This window comes from Microcaecilia unicolor, chromosome 8 (assembly GCF_901765095.1).
Source record: "Microcaecilia unicolor chromosome 8, aMicUni1.1, whole genome shotgun sequence".
Classification (NCBI taxonomy): Eukaryota; Metazoa; Chordata; class Amphibia; order Gymnophiona; family Siphonopidae; genus Microcaecilia; species Microcaecilia unicolor.
In genome coordinates, this window is record NC_044038.1 from 54,274,539 (window position 1) to 54,298,189 (window position 23,651).

Genomic DNA, 23,651 nt, shown 5'->3' on the forward strand with positions numbered 1-23,651 from the left:
GTATCGAGGTCAGACTATTTTCCTGGGTCGCTTGGGCTGCTAGGTCCTCTTAACAGGTCCTTTTCTCACTCAGGGTGAAATGGTTCTACATCAATCACCACTCGTTCAGGTCACCCCAGGTAAGTCTAGGGCTTCTGTTTAGCCCTGAGAGCCAATAGGTCCAACTCCCCCTTCTCCTGGGCTTTTAAATCAGTCCAAACTCTTGGTTAGTCCAAGTATGCAAATACGCATGCAGATCACTATTCCAGTCAATGTTATTTCTTCCACAGATTCTTCTCATGCTATTAATCCACTCCCCCACCTTTCAGGACTGGGTTACTCCCACGTAGTCTGTACCCTGGACTACAACCATGAATGGGAATGGACTACACCCAGGTGGTTTTCCTATGTTTGGCTGGAGACACTCTCCCTTGCCTGGGGGATCTATTTCCCAGTGACAGGACGTACACCCCATCACACTATTCCACCTAAGTTAGACGTAATTGATTCTACAGAGGGGCATCTTTTTGAGGTGTGTCCAGTGGATAGATATTGGCTATTACTATTTATAAGGTTAAGTCTCTGTTAAAAAGGATGTCTAAATCTTCTTGTCTGTTAGATAGTTGTCCTGCATATCTAATGGAAGACCCACCATTTCAAATAGTCAACTAGCTCATGTTAATTCAAAATAGTCTTTCAGGAAGGGCATTTTTTTTTCTGATTGTTTAGAATCATTAGGCTAGTCTCAATATGTTGAGGGCAAAACACATTCTGGTGGACATCTGCTTGATCTTGTTTTTTTAGATCACTCTTATCCATCTGGCACTTGTATTTTTTAGAAACATGAAATAGACCCTTGGTCTGATCATGTTTTAATTCAATTTAAACTTTCTATAGCATCTTCTCCTCTAAGGGAACAGAAGGGCAAATTAATGAGGAGAGGGCGCTATGAGCTAGTAGATTTAAGAAAAATGTTAGAAACTAAACTAGCAAAAAATAGTTCTATTAAGGATGCAAGTAGTCTGTTTGAAAATTGGAATAATAGTGTTAAAGAAACGTTAGATGAAATTGTCCCTTTTGAATCGCGTGAAGTATTGCGAACAAATCATGTACTGTAGTATAATGATCAGCTGAGAATGAAAAAGCGTCAGCTTAGATGAGCAGAGAGAGCATGGAGGAAATGTCCTTGTCGCCCCACTTTAGAAGAGTATAATCTTCAGCTGCACTCTTATTCTACTCTTAGAACAGATGTTCAAAAATCTTATTATAATAAAAGAATAGCTGAAGCCCCTTCATCACCAAAAGAATTGTTTCCAATGGTAAGGTCATTAGCATTAGTTCCTAGTCAGCATTTGATCCTCTCTCCACAGGAATTTGCTATTGGTTTTCATCAGAAAGTCGACAAGATTGTTTCTCAGTTTGAAAATAATCCCCTTCCCGTTGAAATCTATAATCAAAGGAAGTGATGATAAACTGTGGTCTAAATTTGCTATAATATCAAAATCACAATTAGAAAAAATAATGATGACTGTCAATAATTCCGTTTGCAAATTAGATTATCTTCATCCATCTGTTGTGAAAACATTAAAAGCCCCGTTTGTACCTTTGTATACTCAAATGGTTAATGCATCTTTACAGGAGGGCATTATGCAATTGGTTTTGAAATTGGCAGCTGTGAAGCCTTTGCTTAAAAATTCAAAACTCAATCAGACACACATTGACAATTATCGTCCAATTTCTTCATTACCTTTTTCTGCAAAATTGATTGAACGTGCTATGTTTCAACAACTTGATGAATTTTTACAGCAGCATGAAATTTAGATCAACATCAATTTGAGTTCCGAAAGGACCATGATTAATATCATTGTTAGACAGTGTCAGGCCAGGTTTTGATAAGGGTACTAATTTTTCTTAGTTACCCTGGATATTTCTGCAGCTTTTGATACCATTGATCATTCTATTTTGTTGAATCGATTACAATCGATTGGATTATCCGGCTTTGTATTAAGCTGGTTTAAATCTTTTTTGAAAGACAGGAAGTTCTGTGTGTTTGAAGGAACAGAAAAAACGGAGTCTCTGTCTGACAGGTGTTCCACAAGGCTCCTGTCTTTCAGTGGTGTTATTTAATCTTTTTATTTTACCTTTATCTACATTGTTGAGATGTTTGAGGGTGCAATACAAGTTGTATGCTGATGACATACAGTGGGGGAAATAAGTATTTGATCCCTTGCTGATTTTGTAAGTTTGCCCACTGACAAAGACATGAGCAGCCCATAATTGAAGGGTAGGTTATTGGTAACAGTGAGAGATAGCACATCACAAATTAAATCCGGAAAATCACATTGTGGAAAGTATATGAATTTATTTGCATTCTGCAGAGGGAAATAAGTATTTAATCCCTCTGGCAAACAAGACCTAATACTTGGTGGCAAAACCCTTGTTGGCAAGCACAGCGGTCAGACGTCTTCTGTAGTTGATGATGAGGTTTGCACACATGTCAGGAGGAATTTTGGTCCACTCCTCTTTGCAGATCATCTCTAAATCATTAAGAGTTCTGGGCTGTCGCTTGGCAACTCGCATCTTCAGCTCCCTCCATAAGTTTTCAATGGGATTAAGGTCTGGTGACTGGCTAGGCCACTCCATGACCCTAATGTGCTTCTTCCTGAGCCACTCCTTTGTTGCCTTGGCTGTATGTTTTGGGTCATTGTCGTGCTGGAAGACCCAGCCACGACCCATTTTTAAGGCCCTGGCGGAGGGAAGGAGGTTGTCACTCAGAATTGTACGGTACATGGCCCCATCCATTCTCCCATTGATGCGGTGAAGTAGTCCTGTGCCCTTAGCAGAGAAACACCCCCAAAACATAACATTTCCACCCATGCTTGACAGGGGACGGTGTTCTTTGGGTCATAGGCAGCATTTCTCTTCCTCCAAACACGGCGAGTTGAGTTCATGCCAAAGAGCTCAATTTTTGTCTCATCTGACCACAGCACCTTCTCCCAATCACTCTCGGCATCATCCAGGTGTTCACTGGCAAACTTCAGATGGGCCGTCACATGTGCCTTCCGGAGCAGGGGGACCTTGCGGGCACTGCAGGATTGCAATCCGTTATGTCGTAATGTGTTACCAATGGTTTTCGTGGTGACAGTGGTCCCAGCTGCCTTGAGATCATTGACAAGTTCCCCCCTTGTAGTTGTAGGCTGATTTCTAACCTTCCTCATGATCAAGGATACCCCACGAGGTGAGATTTTGCGTGGAGCCCCAGATCTTTGTCGATTGACAGTCATTTTGTACTTCTTTCATTTTCTTACTATGGCACCAACAGTTGTCTCCTTCTCGCCCAGCGTCTTACTGATGGTTTTGTAGCCCATTCCAGCCTTGTGCAGGTGTATGATCTTGTCCCTGACATCCTTAGACAGCTCCTTGCTCTTGGCCATTTTGTAGAGGTTAGAGTCTGACTGATTCACTGAGTCTGTGGACAGGTGTCTTTCATACAGGTGACCATTGCCGACAGCTGTCTGTCATGCAGGTAACGAGTTGATTTGGAGCATCTACCTGGTCTGTAGGGGCCAGATCTCTTACTGGTTGGTGGGGGATCAAATACTTATTTCCCTCTGCAGAATGCAAATAAATTCATATACTTTCCACAATGTGATTTTCCGGATTTAATTTGTGATGTGCTATCTCTCACTGTTACCAATAACCTACCCTTCAATTATGGGCTGCTCATGTCTTTGTCAGTGGGCAAACTTACAAAATCAGCAAGGGATCAAATACTTATTTCCACCACTGTATAGTTTGTACTGCCTGCCAAGAACTCTTTTGAAGATACTTTTATTAAACTGAGATTTTACCTTTCAAAAATATTGCAATGGCTGGAGGGAAATCATTTGAAACTGAGCATTTCAAAGATTCTTTTCCTCTCTGGTACAAAAGGGGTAAATTGTTCTAAGATTTTTAACATTGACTCTGCTAATATCCCTATTGTCCATCAGATTAGAAATTTGGGGGTGTAACTTGACACTACATTATCTATGAAAAACCAGGTTGGAAACATAATAGCAAAGGTATATTATAAATCAAGAATTGTACAGCGTATTAGATCCACTGGCTTCTGTCAAAAACTTTTGTAAAATTGTTCAGTCTGTAGTTTGCTAATGGGGATTACCGGTAAACATGCTGAAGGCGCTACAAGTAGTTCAGAACGCTATAGCCCGGAGTGATTAAAGGAGGCTCTCGTTATGATCATGTTACTCCAATTTTGAAATCACTACATTGGCTCCCTGTAAAATTTTGAATTGAAAATTATTGCTAGTTTTCAAAATATTGAATGGTAATATTTCACCAACTCTTAGTGCCACTCTAAGATGTTATCAACCTACTCGCTCTCTGAGATCATCTCAGAAACAGCTACTTGATGTGCCTTCATTTCATCAGGTTTATTTAGAAGAATGCAGATCATCTATTTTCTACATCAAAGGTCTGAAATTATGGAATGCTTTGCCCATTGAACTTTGTTCAATACAAAATATGAACCAGTTTAAAAAAGCATTGAAAACTTATTTCTTCAGGCTTTTGGTTCCTCTGATGTATAAATTATTTTAATACCATGTACATTTTAATCTGCTGTATGTTTGAATTGTAGAGTTTTTTTGTATAGTTTGTTGTGGAAAGAAATCATTTTTATTGCTTTGGGTTTTTTTTTAATATTTTGTATGTGATTTGTTCCCCGCTTAGACTTTTAAAGATATAGCAGATTATAAATAAAAGATTTATTATTATTATTTTCGATCTTCGTTCGGAGGTATTATTTTAACACCACTTATTAAAGGGGCATCACAAGATGCAAGTCTTCCAGCGAGCTACAGACCAGTAACAAGCATACCATTAGTTGCTAAACTTGCTGAAGCTTATGTAGCTGAATTTTCAGACTTTTTGGTGGTTTGATTGTTTACATCCTTTACAGTTTGGACTTAGACCACATCACTCAATAGAATCAGTATTATTAGCCATTGTTTCTGAGCTAAAGATGTTATTTGCATAAGAGAAACCCACTATCCTTTTGCAGTTTGATTTTACTGCAGCAATTGACACTGTAGATTATGACATCCTTCTGATCCAATTAAATTCATTAGGGATTGCAGGTAATGTTCTGGATGAAAGAATTTTTGACTTCTAGATATTATAGGGTAAAAATGGTAGATCAAATTTCAGTTAGTTGGACTCCACCTTGTGGAGTGCCTCAGGGCTCTCCATTATCATTTATCCCATTCAATATGTATATATTTTCCTTTTGCTGGCATCAAATTTGTCCCATATACAGATGATATGTTTTTACTGATACCAGTACCAGATATATTACAGCAGCCTTTAGGCGAGATTTAGTCTTGCATAGGAAAATTGGAGGCACTTAGCTAAGCTGCTCTGGTTAGATCGCATAAGGCAAAATATACCTTCAGAACTGTTTCTCTCTGATGGACTTAACGAAGGAAAACATCTCTAAAATACTTGGTGCTTATTTGGACACTTACTTATCCTTAAAGTGTCACATAGATACAGTTATTAAATCTACACTGCCAGAAAAATTTGCTCCTTTTTTGAAAGAAAACACTTTTAATTTTAGTTCAGGCATTGATTCTGTTGAAACTAGACTATTGCAATGGTTTAAATTGTCTTCTTTTGGGTAATTTGGAATATAGATTACTGGTGATACAGAACACTTCAGCTAGGATGATTATGGAACAAAAGAGGTCAGATAATGTAACATCTACGTTGAGAGAATTCCACTGGCTGCCTATTAAGGCTCATGTTCTTTTTAAATTAGTATGTTCGGTTCATAAGATGTTTAGAGGTGCATTCCTGGCATATTTATTTTCTTTTCCCCATCTTCATCCCAAGCTATACAGTCTTGCCTTATTTATTATCCTTCTTTTGTGAAAGTTATACATTAAAAAAATGGTGTCATTCTCTTTTCCTTATCAAGCAGTTTCAACATGGTGCTCTCTACCTATGAAACATAGGAGAATTTCTTCATATTTGCTAATCCGTAAGCGTTTAAAAGCACATCTGTTTGAAAAACTTTTAGGCTGTTTCTTTTATATTTTTTATTCTGTGATTCTGTAAGATTGTATTTGGATCTTATGTTATCTGCTTTGAACCTGTATATTGGATTTGGCGGAATATAAGTACTATTACAATTACCTCTTGCCCCAAGTTACTCTTACTTCAGTTACAGAGGATGGTCCTTGTACAAAGCTTTTCAGGTATAGGACATCAGCTCCAATCAGCTGAGATTATTAGTAATCCAGTGTTGAAGTTTCTCTCATATGTAGGAATGTCAATCGATTGTAAAATAGTAGGAGAATATTTTTATTTTATTTTTTATTTTTGTTACATTTGTACCCCGCGCTTTCCCACTCATGGCAGGCTCAATGACTCTCCCCCACATAAGTTGGTTTAAGATCCAAAAAGATTTTATTAGGTTGTTTAGAAAATTTATGTATGCTAGGTTAATTGCTCTTGGTTGCCTTAATAGTTCTTACCATGAACTAAAGTCAAGCAGCGACAAACTTTTTATAATGTTTGCTTAATGCTGGAGAATTTGTACATTACTAGAAAATTTCTAAAAGTTGAAAAGGTGACTATGATTAATGTATATGTGATTGTATACATATATATTGAGATGATAGAAAAGGCAAATGAAGTAGGCCTAACTAGAGGAAGGACACTAGAATTTTACTTTTAAAAGGAAGACAATCATAAAATGAGGAAAAAGATTAGAAAAAAAACCTGAAGGGAACACTTGCAAAGGTTAAGAGCTTCTATCAAGCATAGACAATACCATCTTGGAACCGCAAAAAAGAGATGTATTCCATTAACTAAAAAATAAATAAATTAAAAATGGAAGGACGGACAAGACCACCAGTATGGTTAAAAGGAGCAGTGAAAGAGGCTATTGCACCACAGGCACAGCTTGGAGTAAGCATGGATGGCTGTGCATCCCTCCCCCCCAAAAAAAAAAAAAAATTACAGTAATACCTTGGTTTTCGTTGACTTCGGTTATCGTCGGTTTCGGTTTTCGTCGATTATTTTCGCGAAAACGTTGTCTCAGATTTCGTCGGCATGCCCACATGACCTCGCTGCTAATTTTGCAAAAACAAAGGGTGACCCACGCGTTCTCCTGCTAGTGGTGATTGTAAAGTGAAGCCCTTACTGGTGTACCATTCACAAACTCCTAGAGTGTTTAGCAGAAACAATGTGATTAAAAGTAAACTGTGTGTGATGTGGAGGGCAAACAAGAAAGCATGGGTCACGAGGCCAATTTTCATTGAGTGGATGAATGAAGTGTTTGGCCCGAGTGTGAAAAAATACATCCAGGATAATCAGTTGCCCCTCAAGTGCCTCCTGGTAACGGACAATGCTCCTGCACATACTCCAGGTTTGGAAGACACATTGTTGGAGGAGTTCAGTTTTATCACAGTGAAGTTCTTGCCCCCTAATACCACACCACTCATCCAGCCCATGGACCAGAATGTCAAGAAACTGTACACAAAAGCAATGTTTCAAAGGTGCTTTGAGATGACATCAGATACAGAATTGTCCTTAAGAGAGTTCTGGAAAAAACATTTATTAATTGGATTTACATTGATTCATATGGAAATAATTGCCTCGGTTTTCATCGGTTTCGGATTTCGCCAATTGTTTTTGGACAGATTATCGACGAAAACCGAGGTATTACTGTACTGTGGATATAAATGCTAAATTGGTCCTCATACCCCCAGTGCCAATACTTCATTATCTTTTGGACCCCCAAAGCAAGCAGTCAAAATACACCAATGCACTATAGATAAAAATATCTTTCAAAATATTAAAATCCAAATGAACACAGAAGAAAGCAAAAGCACTGTCAAGTTAGATGCAAAGCACTCATCAGGCAGGCAAAAAAGAGAATTTGAAAATAAGCTTTCTGTAGAGGCAAAAAAATTCAGAAGTACCTGAAAAAGGTTTTATATTATTAAGCAAGAAGCCTGCTAGACCATCAAATGATCAAGGGATACGCGAACTTTCCTCAACCTCCACTTCCCTAATTGCAAAGGCATAAAATACAAAGCGCTGCACGCATCAACCTTCTCTTATATGAGCACGCAATTCTGGAATACACTACCACGCAACCTGAAAACGATCTACAAACTAACCAACTTCCGCAAATTATTGAAGACTCATCTCTTTGATAAAATTTATTGAAAGGATCAAAACACATGAAGTCCACACACACTGTCAGTAATGCATCAATACACTCTCTTGGAATTTTCATCCCCCTTTAATATTACCACATCTATAGCTTTACTTACAGAAAAATGTTATACCGAATGATCTCCTACTATTGTTTTGTTGCCCTAGCAGTTTCCAGTTGTCTCTTTCCATTGTTCCATTGTTCTTTTCCCTCAACAATACTCTGACTTTGTCTTCGCATAACTCCTCACAATGTAATCCATAACCGAGTTGTAACAAATTGTATTTCCATCATTTACAATGTATTGTAAGCCACACTGAACCTGCAAATAGGTGGGAAAATGTGGGATACAAATGCAATACATAAATAAATAAATAAATACTCAGGGAGGACAAGGCTATAGCCAACACTAAATTAATTTTTTTTTATTCATTCTTTGCTGAGGAAGATCTAAGGGAGATATCTGGGCTGGAAATGGAATTTAGCAGTGACGAGTGACCTGGAAGACGTAATATGGCAAATTGACAAACTAAAGAGCAAATCAGCTGAACTGGATGGTATGCACCTCAGAGTACTGAAAAAAATAAAATTAACTACAGACAAAATGATACAGTAATCTGCGACATTTTGTTTTGGAAGGCGTGAATAAACATGTGAATAAAGATTAACTAGTTTTACTTATAGTCTGTCGAGGATTCATTTGAGACATGGTATGGAGTCAGTCCTCGGATGCAGAAAAATTAATTCTTCTTGTGCCTCTTGATATTTCCTCTGCTTTCAATCAAATAAAGTCATTTGACACTTACCAGCATCCCAAACCTGTTGTATATCACTGCATCGGCACATCTCCCTATTAGAAGCCAGGCAATCTGATGTAAAAGATGTTTTGATCTCTCTGTCTTGTCTCCTTCAATTCAGGAGAACCCCTTTCACTCAGCAATTCAGTTTGCATGTTTTTTAAGCTAAACATCTCCTTTATATTAAGGCCTCAAGTAGCCTGAGAAGTAAGGTCTTTATTTGCTTCTCTTTGCAGAATTAACTGGAATTGGTTTAAGTCTTTTTTGTCTAATTGTTTTTGTGTTAACCTTAGTAGGGAGCAACCTAACTGGAAGTCTGGTGTACCCCAGAGTGTCAGCTCTATCTGCTGCTGTATTTAATTTGTACATGACATCTAGTTGTCAAGTCTTGTCATGGCCTGCAGTCTTGTCTGTATGCAGATAATATCCAGTTCTATTTTCCTGTAAGTGGTTTTGTTGATGATGTTTTGCATTTCCTTGTTATATGTTTGCGGATGGTGCAGTGTTGAATGAAAGCTAATCGTCTTAGATTAAATCTTACTAAGACTCAAATGAAGTTTTTGTCATGTAATAATTCGACTGAAGGAAAATCTTCTGTTGTGTGTGTTATTCCTACCAGAATTCTGCACCAAAAAAAAAAAAAGAAAATCAAAATTCTATGCAAAATTTGCAAATTCTGCAAGTTTGTCATAATTTACAGAGTATTACAGCCCCCCCCCTGCACATAGATACCATCCATATTTTTCCATCCCCCTCCCCACATCCATAGCATCCACCTTTTTTCCAGCCCCTCTCCCTGCACCCAAAGCATCATCTTTTTTCCAGGCCCTCCCTGTACCCACACCATCCATAGGTATTTCCCAGGCCCTCCCTGCACCCACACATAGCATCCATCTTTTTTCCAGCCCCTCCCCTGTATCCACACCATCCATAGGTTTTTCCAGCCCCCCCCCCCCCCACTATCCATAGATTTTATTTCCAGCCCCCCCCCCCCCCCCCACTCACATACCATTCATAGTTTTAGGTTTAACAATTTTTAGTAATGACAGAGCATAGAAAAACAGTGAACACGAGGCAAAAAAAAAACAACTTTAAGAAGCAAAGAATAACAGCACAAGGAGCCTCGAGGTAACAGAACCTGTCATCAAAGGTTTTGCAGACACACCCCAACCACACCCCTCAGTCGCTAACATAGAACCAGAAAAAACTCTGGGGTCCGCAGCCTTTATTCTTAGAACCGCAGGCCCCTGTGAAAAAAGGACTGTAGAACACTCCACCCCACTGATTCTCAATACCCCCCCCCCCCCCACAAACACAATATCCATTTACAGCACAGTCCTCCCAAAACAGATTGAGGAAAAAAAAAAAGCACCGTTCCCTTAGTTACAAAGAAACTCAAAGTATGTGGACAGGCAGTCCACACCAAGAGAAATAATTTCTTCATCACAGAACCTAGTGGCACCCTTGCACCCCATGAAACCAGCTGGTGCACCTGATTACACCAGTGCCACACCAAAGGAGCCTCCACTGAAGTCCAATATTGAAGAATACATTTTTGGGCAACTAGGCTCAATTTACAAAACAGAAGGCTTTGTCCCTTAGATCCAACCCTATAAGCCCCTTGTACATTCAAAAGCAATTCCTCCTCCGAAACAAGAGCAGCCCCACCCAGACTAGAGACCATGTACTGAACAGCTGACCAAAATTGTTGAATCTTGGGACAGGCCCATAAAGAATGCCCCAAAGTACCAGCAGCTCCACTACATTTTAAATAGAGAGGCGACTGCGCTCCACGTGCATGAAACAGCTGTACATGTGAGAAGTAAGTGTGATACACCACTCTAAAGTAACATTCCTGAAGCCAAGCTCCTGTAACCAAATGCTGGCGAGCCCCAATAGTAGCCTGAGGGTCCCATGAATCCAAACCATGCCCCAACTCCACCTTCCAGCGATCTCGAAGACCCGACAAATCCTTCCCCAACCATCGCGAACAAAGAGTTCTATGTAGTCTGGAGATAAGACATCCCCCCTTTGAGAAATGGACCAAAAGAACTCCCTCAAAACTCCCTCAAAGTAGCATCCATCCCCTGGCTCAGCGTTGTGGTAGGCAGAGAAAGTACATAACGACACAATTGACAATAACCAAGGCAGTTGCCCCACTGAATCCCAACTCTTTGCTGAAGGTCCTCAAAAGGCAACAGTGTCACTTCTAGGGTCAAAGCCTGTTCTAAATGAAGAAGACTATAGGTCTCCCAGACCCAATATACAGGATTATCCAGTCCAATGTGGATAGAATGGCGAGTAGAAAAATAACTGTAGGATCCCACCTCAGAAAACCAACCAAAGCCCACCATGCCTCCCAAAGGTGCCCAAAAGAAGAGATCTCTTGAAATATGATGAAAGCTGAGCAGTCGGACAATGCAGCAGAGTAAGACAATCATACGGGCAAAACATTGGTGTAAACTGCGACTGCCCCAAAAGCCAATCCCCCACATGACGCAGTAGGAAAGCCTGATTGTAAAGCTTGTAGTCGAGCAGCCTGGCTCCAGTTCCCTAAAAGAAATTGCCAACAAACCTTCAGTTTCTTACCCACCCAACAGAATCTAATAAAAAGACCCTAGAGCTGGGGGGGAAGTGACGTCATCGGAGAGCATGGCTGCCTAACTTCTGTGCTCCTGAGTACCCGAGGCGAAAATAGCGCTACCCGGCACTTACAATAAGCGAGGAGGGCAAAGAAAACGTTGCCACTCAAGAACGAAGAGCGGAGGAGGCCAGAAACGTCCATGCAAAAACGCTCAACGCCGCTAAACTTGTCTAAATTCGCCTATAAGAAAGGCGCGACGAAATCCAATATGGCGGCCCGAGAGAACGAAGAAATGGCGGAGGGAACAGATGCAGAACTGCAACCTTCAGGAGACATGTTCACATCGCAGACCCAGGGAGAGCTGGAGGGGGCCGGATTGCCGGAGCTATGCGCTTGGATCCAGGAAATCCGATCGGATCTAAAGGCAATGAGGTCAGAGCTGGCGACGCTGGGGGCTGACTTGAGAGGGGAAATAGCTGAGCTCGGACACCGGGTGGAAGAGGCGGAAGGCCGAATTGATGACCACTCGGAGTCCCTGGGCTCCCTCGAGCGGCAGATCGCGGATGAGCGAATAGGTCAGCAACTTCTTTCTGAAAAACTGGAGGACCTGGAAAATAGGAGTAGGCGCCATAACATCCGTATTCGCGGCTTACCAGAGATTTCAAAGTATCAAAATAGCGAGCAAGTGGTCCAGCAAATCGCCAGCGCTCTTTTAGCGAACACGGAGGACCCGATCCCACCAGAAAAAATAAACTTGGACAGAGCGCATCGGGCCCTGGGGGCTAATAGGAAGAACTTACCAAAGGATATTATAGCATGCTTCCAGGACTTCAAAGTGAAAGAGCGTATTATGGCAGCGGCAAGACAAATAAAAGACTATAAGTGGGACACCAATAGGGTGGAAATATACCAGGACTTGGCGGCTGCCACCCTGAAGAGACGGGCTGATTTGAAGCCGGTAACGGCAAAGCTGCGAGAACTGGATATTCGCTATCGATGGAGATATCCGTTTGGGTTGGCGTTCTACAAGGATGGGAAACAGCACATGGTCAAAACCCTGGCAGAGGCGCAGAGGATACTGCAGGGAGACTACCAGATGGATACACCCTCTGCAGCGGAGCGCCCATCGCTGGCAGCGGATCCCAGGACCCACCCCAGATGGCAAAGAGTGGGTCAGAGTCGCCTTCAGCGCCAGAAGTCAGCGGGACGCCTCACTTGACTTTGCACGGCAGCAATGGGAGATAAGATCCCATTTGTTTAACAGGTTACGCCCTTGAGGCGAGTCTACCAGGTGCCATGGACTTGGCAGCGGCAAGTTGGCCCGGTTGAAAGTTAATGTTGGTTATAAGGTGCAGCAGGGAACTATAGAATCTTGGTTTAAATGGGGGGTAGGATAACAGTTTAGTTAAAGGTATTAATAGTTAAAAATGTGAAGGGGTACTAATGAGTCACAAACCCCCCGTGTTGCACCATCCAGAGTATGGTACAGGTGCTATGGTTTGGGGGGAGGAGGAAGGGAAGGAGCTGAAGAGGGTAGGGGTGGGGGAGGGGAAAAGGTTAGGAGGGATGGGTGGCTATTATTGAGGTATGCTAAAATGATGCTTATAACTGGAGAAGTTTTCTGCCTATACAATGTTTAAATGTGTGACTATAAATGTGCGGGGCTTGAATACTCCGCAAAAACGGAAGCAGGTATTTAGGGAAATGCGACGCCAGCAAGCTGATGTAATGTTTCTCCAGGAAACCCACCTTAGAAAGGTCCATGAATATTTAATGAATCATAAGCAGTACCCATATATAAGATGTGCATCAGCCACAGAGGTTCAGAAAAAGAGGGGAGTTTTGATAGCTCTCTCCCGGTCCCTACCCTGGCAGGTGCACACAACAGTCAGGGAAAAAGCTGGTAGATATATATTGCTGGTGGTCTCCCTTGATAAGGAATATTACACCCTGGTGTGTGCATATGCACCCAATGAGAACCAGAGGATATTTATGCAGGAATTGGAGAGGATTTTACAAAAGCATGTTAAAGGACATTTGGTGATAGGGGGCGACATGAACTTGACACTTGACCCGAAGCTAGATAACTCGGGGGGGTGGCAAAATACGCACAGGGAGATAGAGTAGCCTTCCAGTCCTGGCTGGCAAGATGGGGGTTGACTGACTTATGGAGGGACATGCATGGGACTGAAAAAGATTTTACCCACTATGCCCCCCTCCACAAATCCTATTCGAGAATTGATTACTGGCTGGGCGATGCGATGGTGAGGAGGCAGGTCGAAAGGGTATCCTATCGAGCCCTGTAGTTGGTCGGATCACTCTCTGGTGGTGCTAACGCTGAGGATGGGAAGAAGGCCCAAAGGCCGTCCCCATTGGAGGCTAAATGAAGCTTTACTCCTAGAGCCACAGAATATAGCTGAATTGGAAAAATACATAAAGGAATATATAGAGCTGAATGATAATGAAGAAGCACATCCGACCAGTATTTGGGAGGGAATGAAAGCGGTTTTAAGGGGTCAGATTATTGCATGGCAGGCACACATTGCTAGGGTTCACAAGGGGAAGGAGGACACAGTTAGAAATAACATGGAGGCCAGTGAGAGAAAGCATAAAGAGGATCCGTCCGACACGCAAAAATTGCAGGAGGTGCAGCAATTCAGAGCACAGCTTAATGATTTGCAGATGACAGAGATAGCAGGGCAGCTTCAGCGGGTTCAGCAGGAGCATTTTGAATTTGGAAATAGGGCCGGCCGGCTACTGGCAAATAAATTGAAAAAGCAAGCCCAAAGAAATTATGTATCAGGGGTATATAATTCATCAGGACAGTTAGTAACCCGCACAGAAGAGATACAGGAAGTGTTTCGGGATTGTTATGGCCAACTTTATAAATCGGACCTGAGGGGCACGAGGGAGGAGATTGCACAATACCTACAGGAGATGCGAATCCCAGGCCTTTCGGAGAAGGAGGTGGAGGATCTGTCCTCCCCCATAACGCTGAAGGAGATAGAAAGAGCAATTGCAAGTTTGCCTAACAATAAGGCGCCGGGACCTGATGAGTTCCCAGCGAGCTTCTATAAGCTGTTTACTAAGTGGATAGCGCCACTGCTGTTAAAGGCAATCACTGCATTTGACAACATGGGGGAAATGCCTTACTCTTGGAGGGGGGCAGAGGTAGTTTTGATACAGAAGCCGGACAAGGATCCCCTATGTTGTGGATCATATAGACCCATTTCCCTTTTAAATATGGACTATAAAATTTTTACTAAAATTCTGGCCGCGAGGCTGCAGAGGGTACTCCCAAGGGTGGTTCATGAGGATCAGGCGGGTTTCATAGAGGGCAGGCAGACGTTCGATAATATTAGGTGCCTGCTCCATGTAATTCAGCAAGCTGATGATGAACCAGAGTCGGTACTACTCCTCTTGGTGGATGCTGAAAAAGCGTTCGACCGGGTGGAGTGGCCTTTTCTTTTTGGGGTCATGAAGCAGATAGGACTGGAGGGGAGAATTTTAAAATGGTTCAGCTTGCTCTATACTAATCCCCTGGCAATTATAAAGATAAATGGGGCTTACTCGGAGCCGATAGGTCTGGGTAGAGGGACGAGGCAGGGGTGTGCGGTATTGCCCCTGTTGTTTGCACTATCTATTGAACCCCTAGCACAGAGGATTAGAGAACACGAGAGTATACGGGGTGTGGTTAGAGGTAAGAGGGAGCACAAGATTATGCTGTTTGCGGATGATGTATTGTTGACCTTGGCGCAACCTAAACAATCGCTACAGCAGGTTACAGAAGTGATCTTGCAGTATGGGGAGCTCTCGAGCTTTAAAATTAATACCACTAAATCTGAAATACTTAACCTTACGGTACCGCAGAGGGAGGCCCAGGAGTTGCAGAAATTATACCCATTTAAATGGGCAACACGGACAATAAGGTATCTTGGGGTTATGATTACCCCAAGAATAGAGCTTTTATATCAGGAAAACTTCCCTAAGAAAGTCAAGGAGCTTTTTGGAGAACTGGATAGGTGGGAGGGCCTTACGGTTTCATGGTTGGGCAGAATACATGCGGTAAAAATGATGCTCTTGCCGAAGCTGCTGTATTTATTTATGGCTCTTCCAATTCCCATCCCGCGTACCTTTTTCCAACAGTTAACCAAAAAAGATTTTTGCATATATCTGGAGGAAGCGGCCACCCAGGGTGCGTAGAAGTGTAATGTATCAAAGGCCGAACAAAGGCGGCATGGGGGTCCCAAATTTTTTTCTCTACTACCAGGCAGCGCAACTGCGGGTGTGCGCTGAATGGTACCCGACTAATACTAAAAAGTGGCTTCACTGGGAGCGAGCATGGATGGGAACTAGATACACAGGGGACGCACTCTGGAAACCGAGAAAGGAACTCTTAGCGATAACTGAGAGGGTCCCGTTGGGTTTGAGCCACATCTTACATACCTGGCTTCAATTAAGAAAACGGGCTTTCCCGGAAAGAAAATATTTCCTACAGATGGCAATACAAGATGCGCCAGGGTTCCCCTTGGGGAGGGAGGAGAAGATATTCCAGATATGGGCTAAGCGGGGTCTGTATCAACTGGGACAGATTTGGGTCAATGGGGAAATGCGGTCATTTGAGGAATTGCAAGATGAGTATGGTTTGGAGGAGAGGGATTTAGTTTATTATAATTGTCTCAGAAATTATATACTCAAAAGAGCTAGGGATGAACTGGAGTTGGCGGAGACGGAGGTGGAAAAAGCAATGAGACAAGGAGGGGGTAGGGGTGGCATAACACGGATATACAGAGCTCTGCTTATGCTTACGTCCCCACAGGGTTTCTATACCAGGAGGTGGGAGGAGGAACTCCAGGTTAACTATACGGAAGAGTGGTGGACACATAGCTATAGACACTTATTGAAGCCCTCCATTGCCCAGCCTCTGGCAGAGAATGGGTATAAAATCTTATACTGGTGGTATTATACCCCAGTTAGACTACAGAAGTTCTGCCCACAAATGTCGACAAATTGCTGGAGGGACTGTGGAGGGAGAGGCACATTCTGGCATATATGGTGGGAATGCCCAAAGGTTCAAAAGTACTGGACGAAGATTCTGGACAGGGTGAAGGACATGACTGAGATTAGCTATCCAAAAACGGCAGAGAATTGTCTTCTGCATGTAAGACCTGGAAAGAGCCCCATACATAGTCATAAGCTGGTCATCCATGTCTTTGGAGCAGCGAAATTGGCGCTCGCTCGGGCTTGGAAGCAGCAGGAGACCCCAGCCATGCAGGTGGTGATGGGCAGGCTACATTACCTATATCAAATGTCAAAATTGACAGCATTGCGAAAAGGTCAGCTTCAAAAGTTTCAAAAAATATGGGATGCGTATGAACAATGGAAAGGAGTGAGATGAGCCAGGATGATATACACCCGAGTGGGGGGGGGGGGGGGGGGGAAGAATTGAAGTGGAAAGGAAATGAACATCTGAGCTATATGATCTTTTTTGTTTGTATGTAGTTGATGTAATAATTTTACCAGAAGCTTGTAACAGTTGAGGTTGTTTATTTTTGAAAACCAATAAACAAATATCAAAAAAAAAAAAAAGACCCTAGAGCTTACGGAGATCACGTTGCAACAAATGAAGGGGTAAAATTTGCAAGAGGAAGAGCAATTTAGGAAAAATAACCATGTGAGCAAACTAATACATCCCATCAAAGACAAAGGAAGATCCTTCCAGCCCTCCAAAAGCCTTTGTGTTTTCTCAAGCAACAGGGGAACACTGGAGTCGTTGGATGTATGACTAACTGAACCCCCAAGTATCAAAAGAACTGAGCTGCCCACTTCAATAGGAAACCCAAACCCCAAAAAGTCTTGAAAGCCACAGTAGAAGGTAGCGCCTCTGAATTAGCGAGGTTCAACTGGGAGCCAACAAAATCCCCCATATTCCTGGAACAAGTAAGAGTGCCAGAAGCAACTGACCAGGTTGGGTAAGGTACACCAAGAAGTCATCAGCAAAAGCTGCTCCTTGATATTTAAGGCACCCATCTGAATACCATGAATGTCCAGAGTCTGATAAATATCCCGTATCAGCAGGTCCAGGGTACATATGAAAAGCAATGGCGATAACGGGCTACCTTGCAAAGAACTCATATTAACAGCTTCAGAGTGAGGATTATAAGTTTTATTAAGAGCAGGATCCCACGCCATATTAAAAATCACCCCCAATGATAAGAGATATAGAGTGTCAAGGCAGCAATGAGTGGGCCAAATTTTTATAAAAATAGCGATCGTACTGATTAGGAGCATATACCGAACACACAACAAACTCTCGATGGGCCACAGTTATCTGACAGATCACATAATGACCATCTAGATCTACCTCCACTATCTGAGCAGCATCCACTATTCCTTTCCATATCAACACCACCACCCCACCGTGCTTCCCTTGAGCTGCAGCAGACAGACACTCCATTTAACATGTTCCACACTAGAAAGGCTCCTGCAGAAGAGCAAAACCTGTCTTAACTCTCTGAAACTGCAGTAGTACTTTGGTCCACTTTACAGAAGAATTAATTCCTACATTCCAAGTAAAAATCCGCAGATCACGGATCAGTGATTACACCAGCCACAAAAAAAATCATGATCCCTGCTCCTAGGCAGAGACCATAGCAGCCACCAGCCTCTCCCCTAAAGGGAACACCCCAAAGATCATATGCTAAGACAGTAAACAATCCTAATACTCCTCTCCTCCCCCCACCCCATACCCAACCTCCCCAAACCCCTAGAACAGGCCCCATAAGTGGGTCCAACCCATACCCAACCTCCCTAAACCCCTAGAACAGGCCCCATAAGCGGGTCTGACACATGTAACTTCCACCATCCTCTCAAACCCTGCCAACAGAACAACAAAATCAACATAAAATCAACCATACACCCCACAGCAAACTTGAAAGTAAAAAAATACTAGCAATCTCTCAACTTTCAGAACACAAACACGCAACCTCTAAGCCCATACACCATCAATTACTCACAGTCTAGGGTGAGCAGTAACAAGAAAATACATGTCGCAGGTGGGTCCATCAAAGTGAAAAATTTAGCAAGAAACTACAAGTAAAGTTACCCACACACGCATGCATCAATTCAAGCCTCCCAAACCCACATTTAACCAGCCACATGGTACACTCCCCTCCCCAAGAATCTAACAACCCCAGACAACCATAGATCAAATGCACCACCAACTACTCTCAGTTGAATTCAAGCATCCCGACCCAAAAAGAAGACCAAGGGATCAAGTCTCTAGATGGGAATCCAGCAGTCCAGAGCCATCCTCCAAGGCTCCAGTCGAGAAGGGGTACCAATTCCTATAGGGAATGTCCAGCTGATCCAGGCAGCCATATTCACACAGCTCGGGGACTCCGGCTGCTCCATGCAGGAACAAGAAGAGGCCAACAGGTCCAGCAACATGCAAGTCCACCTCAAACTAGAAAGGATACTCCAACCCAAGCAACCACAGCCAACCGGCCAGATCTAGAAGAGTGATCAACTCCCTCACCTATCCAAGGTCGAAGGGGACTCCTGAGGATGCTGTGTCAAAAAGCTGCATCTGACCACCATAGGTAACTCAAAGCTGAGCAGGATACAAGAGAGCAAACTTGATTTTCAAACAGCTGGGAATAGAGCGGTGCAAAGCTGCACCTCTTGGCAAACACTCCCGCCGAATAGTCTTGAAAACACAAAAAATTTTTATTTTTATGTCAATTTCTCCGCTCTCAGGGCCTTCAGGATCACCACTTTGTATGCACAGTTTAATAGTTTAAGGATCACCCCCCTGGGCCTACCATTAGCCTGCTGCAGGGAGCACAAGCAATATGCCCGTTCAAAGTGGAGGCGTCCCTCTGCACTCTTTTAGCTGACACTGCACAACGGCTCCGCTGCCAATCGAGTAGCGCTAGTTCACGAGAGGTTCATACCATGTTAAGTGCAAAAAACACCAACAGGCGCATCAGTGGAGGTCGATTTTGGTGACAGGTGACGAGAGAGCTTGCTTTAGCATCCTCTCCGCATTAGGCGTCACGTGACCTCCACCTTCCATAGTTTTTTCCAGCCCTGCAGCAACACGTCATCCACCTGCACTCACGAGTGAGCTACGATGAGGAGGAGATGTAGCAAGAATATCTCTTTGTCGCAGGAAAGAACCCTACTCTTTCCTGCCCGCTGCAGCTGCTCTGGGCTGGTACCACCACTTCTTCCAAATGGCCACCGAAGACTTCCTGCGGCAGCCTCATGAGATTACTACTTGAAGTCTTGGTGTCCATTTTGAAGAAGCAACAGTCCAGAGCAGCTGCAGCAGGCAAGAAAGAATGGGGTTCTTTCCTGCCCCCCCAAAAGGCCCACTAGACCACCAGGAGTGTTAAGATAGGCCAAGGGAGGCTCGGGGGCAGCGGGCTGGCCATCCAGTCACCGTTCCTGCAGTAGATTCTGCAGGAAAATGGCAAATCTTGCTCAGCTGGGGAATTCTGCGGAAAATTTGCAGAATTACAGCAGGAATACTGTGTTATTACAATTCCAATTGTTTTTGACTGTAGATATCTTGGAATTATGGTGGATTCTTCCCTCTCGTTCAAGTTACAGATAAAGAGTATAATCCAAAAAGCTTTCTATAAATTGAGATTAATTAGGTGTTTGAAGGATTTATTATCTGATGTTAATTTTAAAACTGTTTTACAAGCTACGATCACTCCTATGTTGGATTACTGTAACTCTTTATATCTTGGTCTTCCTAGTTATATGTTACATGTCTTGCAGCTTGATCAAAATGCCTCTGCCCACCTTGTGGCTGGAGTGTCCAGGTTTGATCATATGCTTGTTTTGAAGAACTTACAGTGGCTCCCCATACCATGGCGTGTTAAATTTAAAGTGCCAGTTATGTCTAGTAGCCCAATAGAAATGATAAGCAGTAGTAGTATTTAGGCACAAGCTGTACCACAGAATTGTTAGGGAGAGATAGAGATTAAGTGTGCCAGTGTTTAAATCTTGAAGTGGAACCTGTGCAGTGTGCCAGATACAACTCTGGCCACCTTGCTGGTCCCAGGTCTTTATCTGCTGACATGTACTATGTGGAGTGGCCTAGGGGTTAGAGCACCGGTCTTGCAATCCAGAGGTGGCCGGTTCAAATCTCACCGCTGCTCCTTGTGATCTTGGACAAGTCACTTAACCCTCCATTGCCTCAGGTACAAACTTAGATTGTGAGCCTGGGACAGAGAAATATCCAGTGTACCTGAATGTAACTCACCTTGAGCTACTACTGAAAAAGGTGTGAGCAAAATCTAAATAAATAAATATGTTACTATGTAAGCTCTATAGCTTTGAGTTGTGCTCACGCCTAACTGCATATGTGTGTATATGCCCAGTTATGCTAGTATTCTGTAAAGGAAAGTAAGCACCTACTTTCTTTTACAGAACAGGTACCTAAATATCTAGGTGCACAGTTATAGAATTGCCCTGTAGGACAACAGTAAGATTCCTCCATGCAGAATTTCAAAAAACAAAATTCCAAAGGTATTTATGCCAGCAATTTGTCTATTGATAAGGCAAGAAATAAAAAGCTGCAGCTAAAAGACTGAAAACAAATAATTGAATAAGGTGTTAGACACTTACGTCCAGAATGTCCATACGCTGCCGTAGGCTGTAGTTCATGGAGTAGAACTGGGCACTCAAATACTGTGAGACCTGTAGGCATTGAAGAAAAGAGTTGGCCTACTAACAAGACAAAACATTGTTTCACACAAAGAAGAGATGCCAGTAGCAAAAGATCACAGAGTGACCACAATAGTACCACTTTCCATCTACATCTCATTTCCACTTCTGCCTGTCTTCCTTCTACCCCGCACAGTTCTATTCATGCATCTCAATCCTGGTTGGCAGCAATCCTTGCTACTCCAAAATCAACATCAAACTGCTCTGCTAATGCACTTCCAATCCCGACTTACTATGTTTAGCGCAATGGGCTGAGAATCACTGGGTTCAATTCTTACTACGGCTTCTTGTGACCCTGGGCAAGTCACTTAACCTTCCACTGCCCCAGGTACAAACCTTAGATTGTGAGCCCTCTAGGGACAGAGAAAGTACATGTATGTAATTTTTTTTTGTTACATTTGTACCCCGTGCTTTCCCACTTATGGCAGGCTCAATGCGGCTTACATGGGGCAATGGAGGGTTAAGTGACTTGCCCAGAGTCACAAGGAGCTGCCTTTGCCTGAAGTGGGAATTGAACTCAGTTCCTCAGGACCAAAGTCCACCACCCTAACCACTAGGCCACTCCTCCACTTTGGTAATATTACAGAAAGGCCAAATAACAAGAATCGAATCAACATACCACAAACCACATAGAGGTTGCTTCTTTACAATTAAGCAGAATGCCTCTCTCCCAACTACCTCATCAGCCAGCATGCCTGGGCAGCACTAGAAATCCTCACCATCCCAAGGAATGTCTTGGCAGAATCAATCTCTCAACACCTCTTTAGTGCTGGCAGGAAATGCCTTTCCCTACTTCTCCTGGATTCAGCACATTACCTGCATTACATACCAGTCAGCACTAATGGATGAAAAACTTCAAATATACAGAGCTACAAACTGGGCCTTCAGGTCATCCCCCGATGGCTATATCTGCTCTAGTCTTTCTGGAGTGACTAGAGAATGGACTCACAGAAATTGGATCCGTCACTGTGACAGCCACCATGGCTCCGTGGCGCAGCTCTGTGAAGCATTCCAGATTGGATTTGTCCTCCAGATGCAGTAGAACTTTCACCAACTCAACACTCACCTGTGGATGCAGCAGAGAACACATCACATGCTACCTACTCCTCAGCTTCTGCCTCTTTCTTAAAATGTTGGTACTACCTCTCTTTCCAGATCCATGTTCTCTTGCTCTTTCACAGAAGAACAGCAAAAGAGTAGCGAGATCAACACGACACTTCCAAGACAGCGTAGGGGGAGTAATCAAAATGTTTTATTGAATAAAAGTTAAAAAGACTCGACAGGGAGCCGTGTTTCGGCGAGAAAACGCCTGCTTCAGGAGTCTGTTTGTTGTGTAAACCGATGAATGGAACACCATAAGTGAGGCAGCCAAATCAGATGAATGCGCTTAAAAAAACAAACAAAACTGGAACTGGAAACAACTGTAGTGTTTCTAAGTTAGCAGTGTTGAGGCAGCGCTGCTAACTTAGCGACACTGTGGGTTCCAGTTTTGTTTGTTTTTTTAAGCGCATTCATCTGATTTGGCTGCCTCACTTATGGTGTTCCATTCATCGGTTTACACAACAAACAGACTCCTGAAGCAGGCGTTTTCTCGCCAAAACACGGCTCCCTGTCGAGTCTTTTTAACTTTTATTCAATAAAACATTTTGATTACTCCCCCTACAGTGTCTTGGGAGTGTCGTGTTGATCTTGCTACTCTTTTGCTGTTCCTCTTTTTATCCACGTAGCGGATCTAGTTTCTCCACTTTTTGTTGGTTTTTTGCTTGCTCTTTCACAGGCATTTGCTACCAAAAGAGCACAAATCATATCAGCCTATGCAAGAATTCTGTCAATAAAAACCTATTACCACCTTCTCAGAACCTGTGGCATCTACTCCTGTCTGAGGATTATACTTGCAACTCACAATACTGCTACTGCTTCTATTGATCATTTCTACAGCACAACAGAGATATAGAACATCGTATAGAAACACACAGTAAGCAGTCTCTCCTCCATGGAGCTTACAACATAGTCGCACACAGACAAAATAAAAAAAGATTTTCAAGGTATTACATTATTACACTTTAACAAGTTTATGTATAAACAGTTTTTATTGATGGACATACTTCAATTCAAACATATTAAATGCTTACAATTTATATCCTTACCGATATTTCTATAACAGCAACATATCTTACCCATCACTTTTTTAACATTTGCTCCCTCCCCCCCCCCCCAGGAAAATGAAAAAACAACAACCTCTGGATTTGAGCTTCATACTTCCTATTGACACTCTCGTCAAACCTTATCCAGTTCTTAGTCGCTTGCACGAGGGGCTTAT

The 23,651-nt window shown here is 42.8% G+C and overlaps 1 protein-coding gene across 3 annotated transcripts in view; it reads right to left on the minus strand.

Moving 5' to 3' along the window:
- Nucleotides 1–23,651, minus strand: part of TELO2 (telomere maintenance 2) — a 139,438-nt gene that overhangs the window by 41,975 nt on the left and 73,812 nt on the right. For all 3 annotated transcript variants that reach the window (XM_030212530.1, XM_030212529.1, XM_030212531.1), the window contains exons 14-15: nt 22,281–22,397; nt 21,233–21,304 (exon numbers count right to left, since the gene is read on the minus strand). In XM_030212530.1, coding sequence (XP_030068390.1) covers nt 21,233–21,304; nt 22,281–22,397 — 189 coding nt within the window. The remainder of the gene's footprint in view (nt 1–21,232; nt 21,305–22,280; nt 22,398–23,651) is intronic.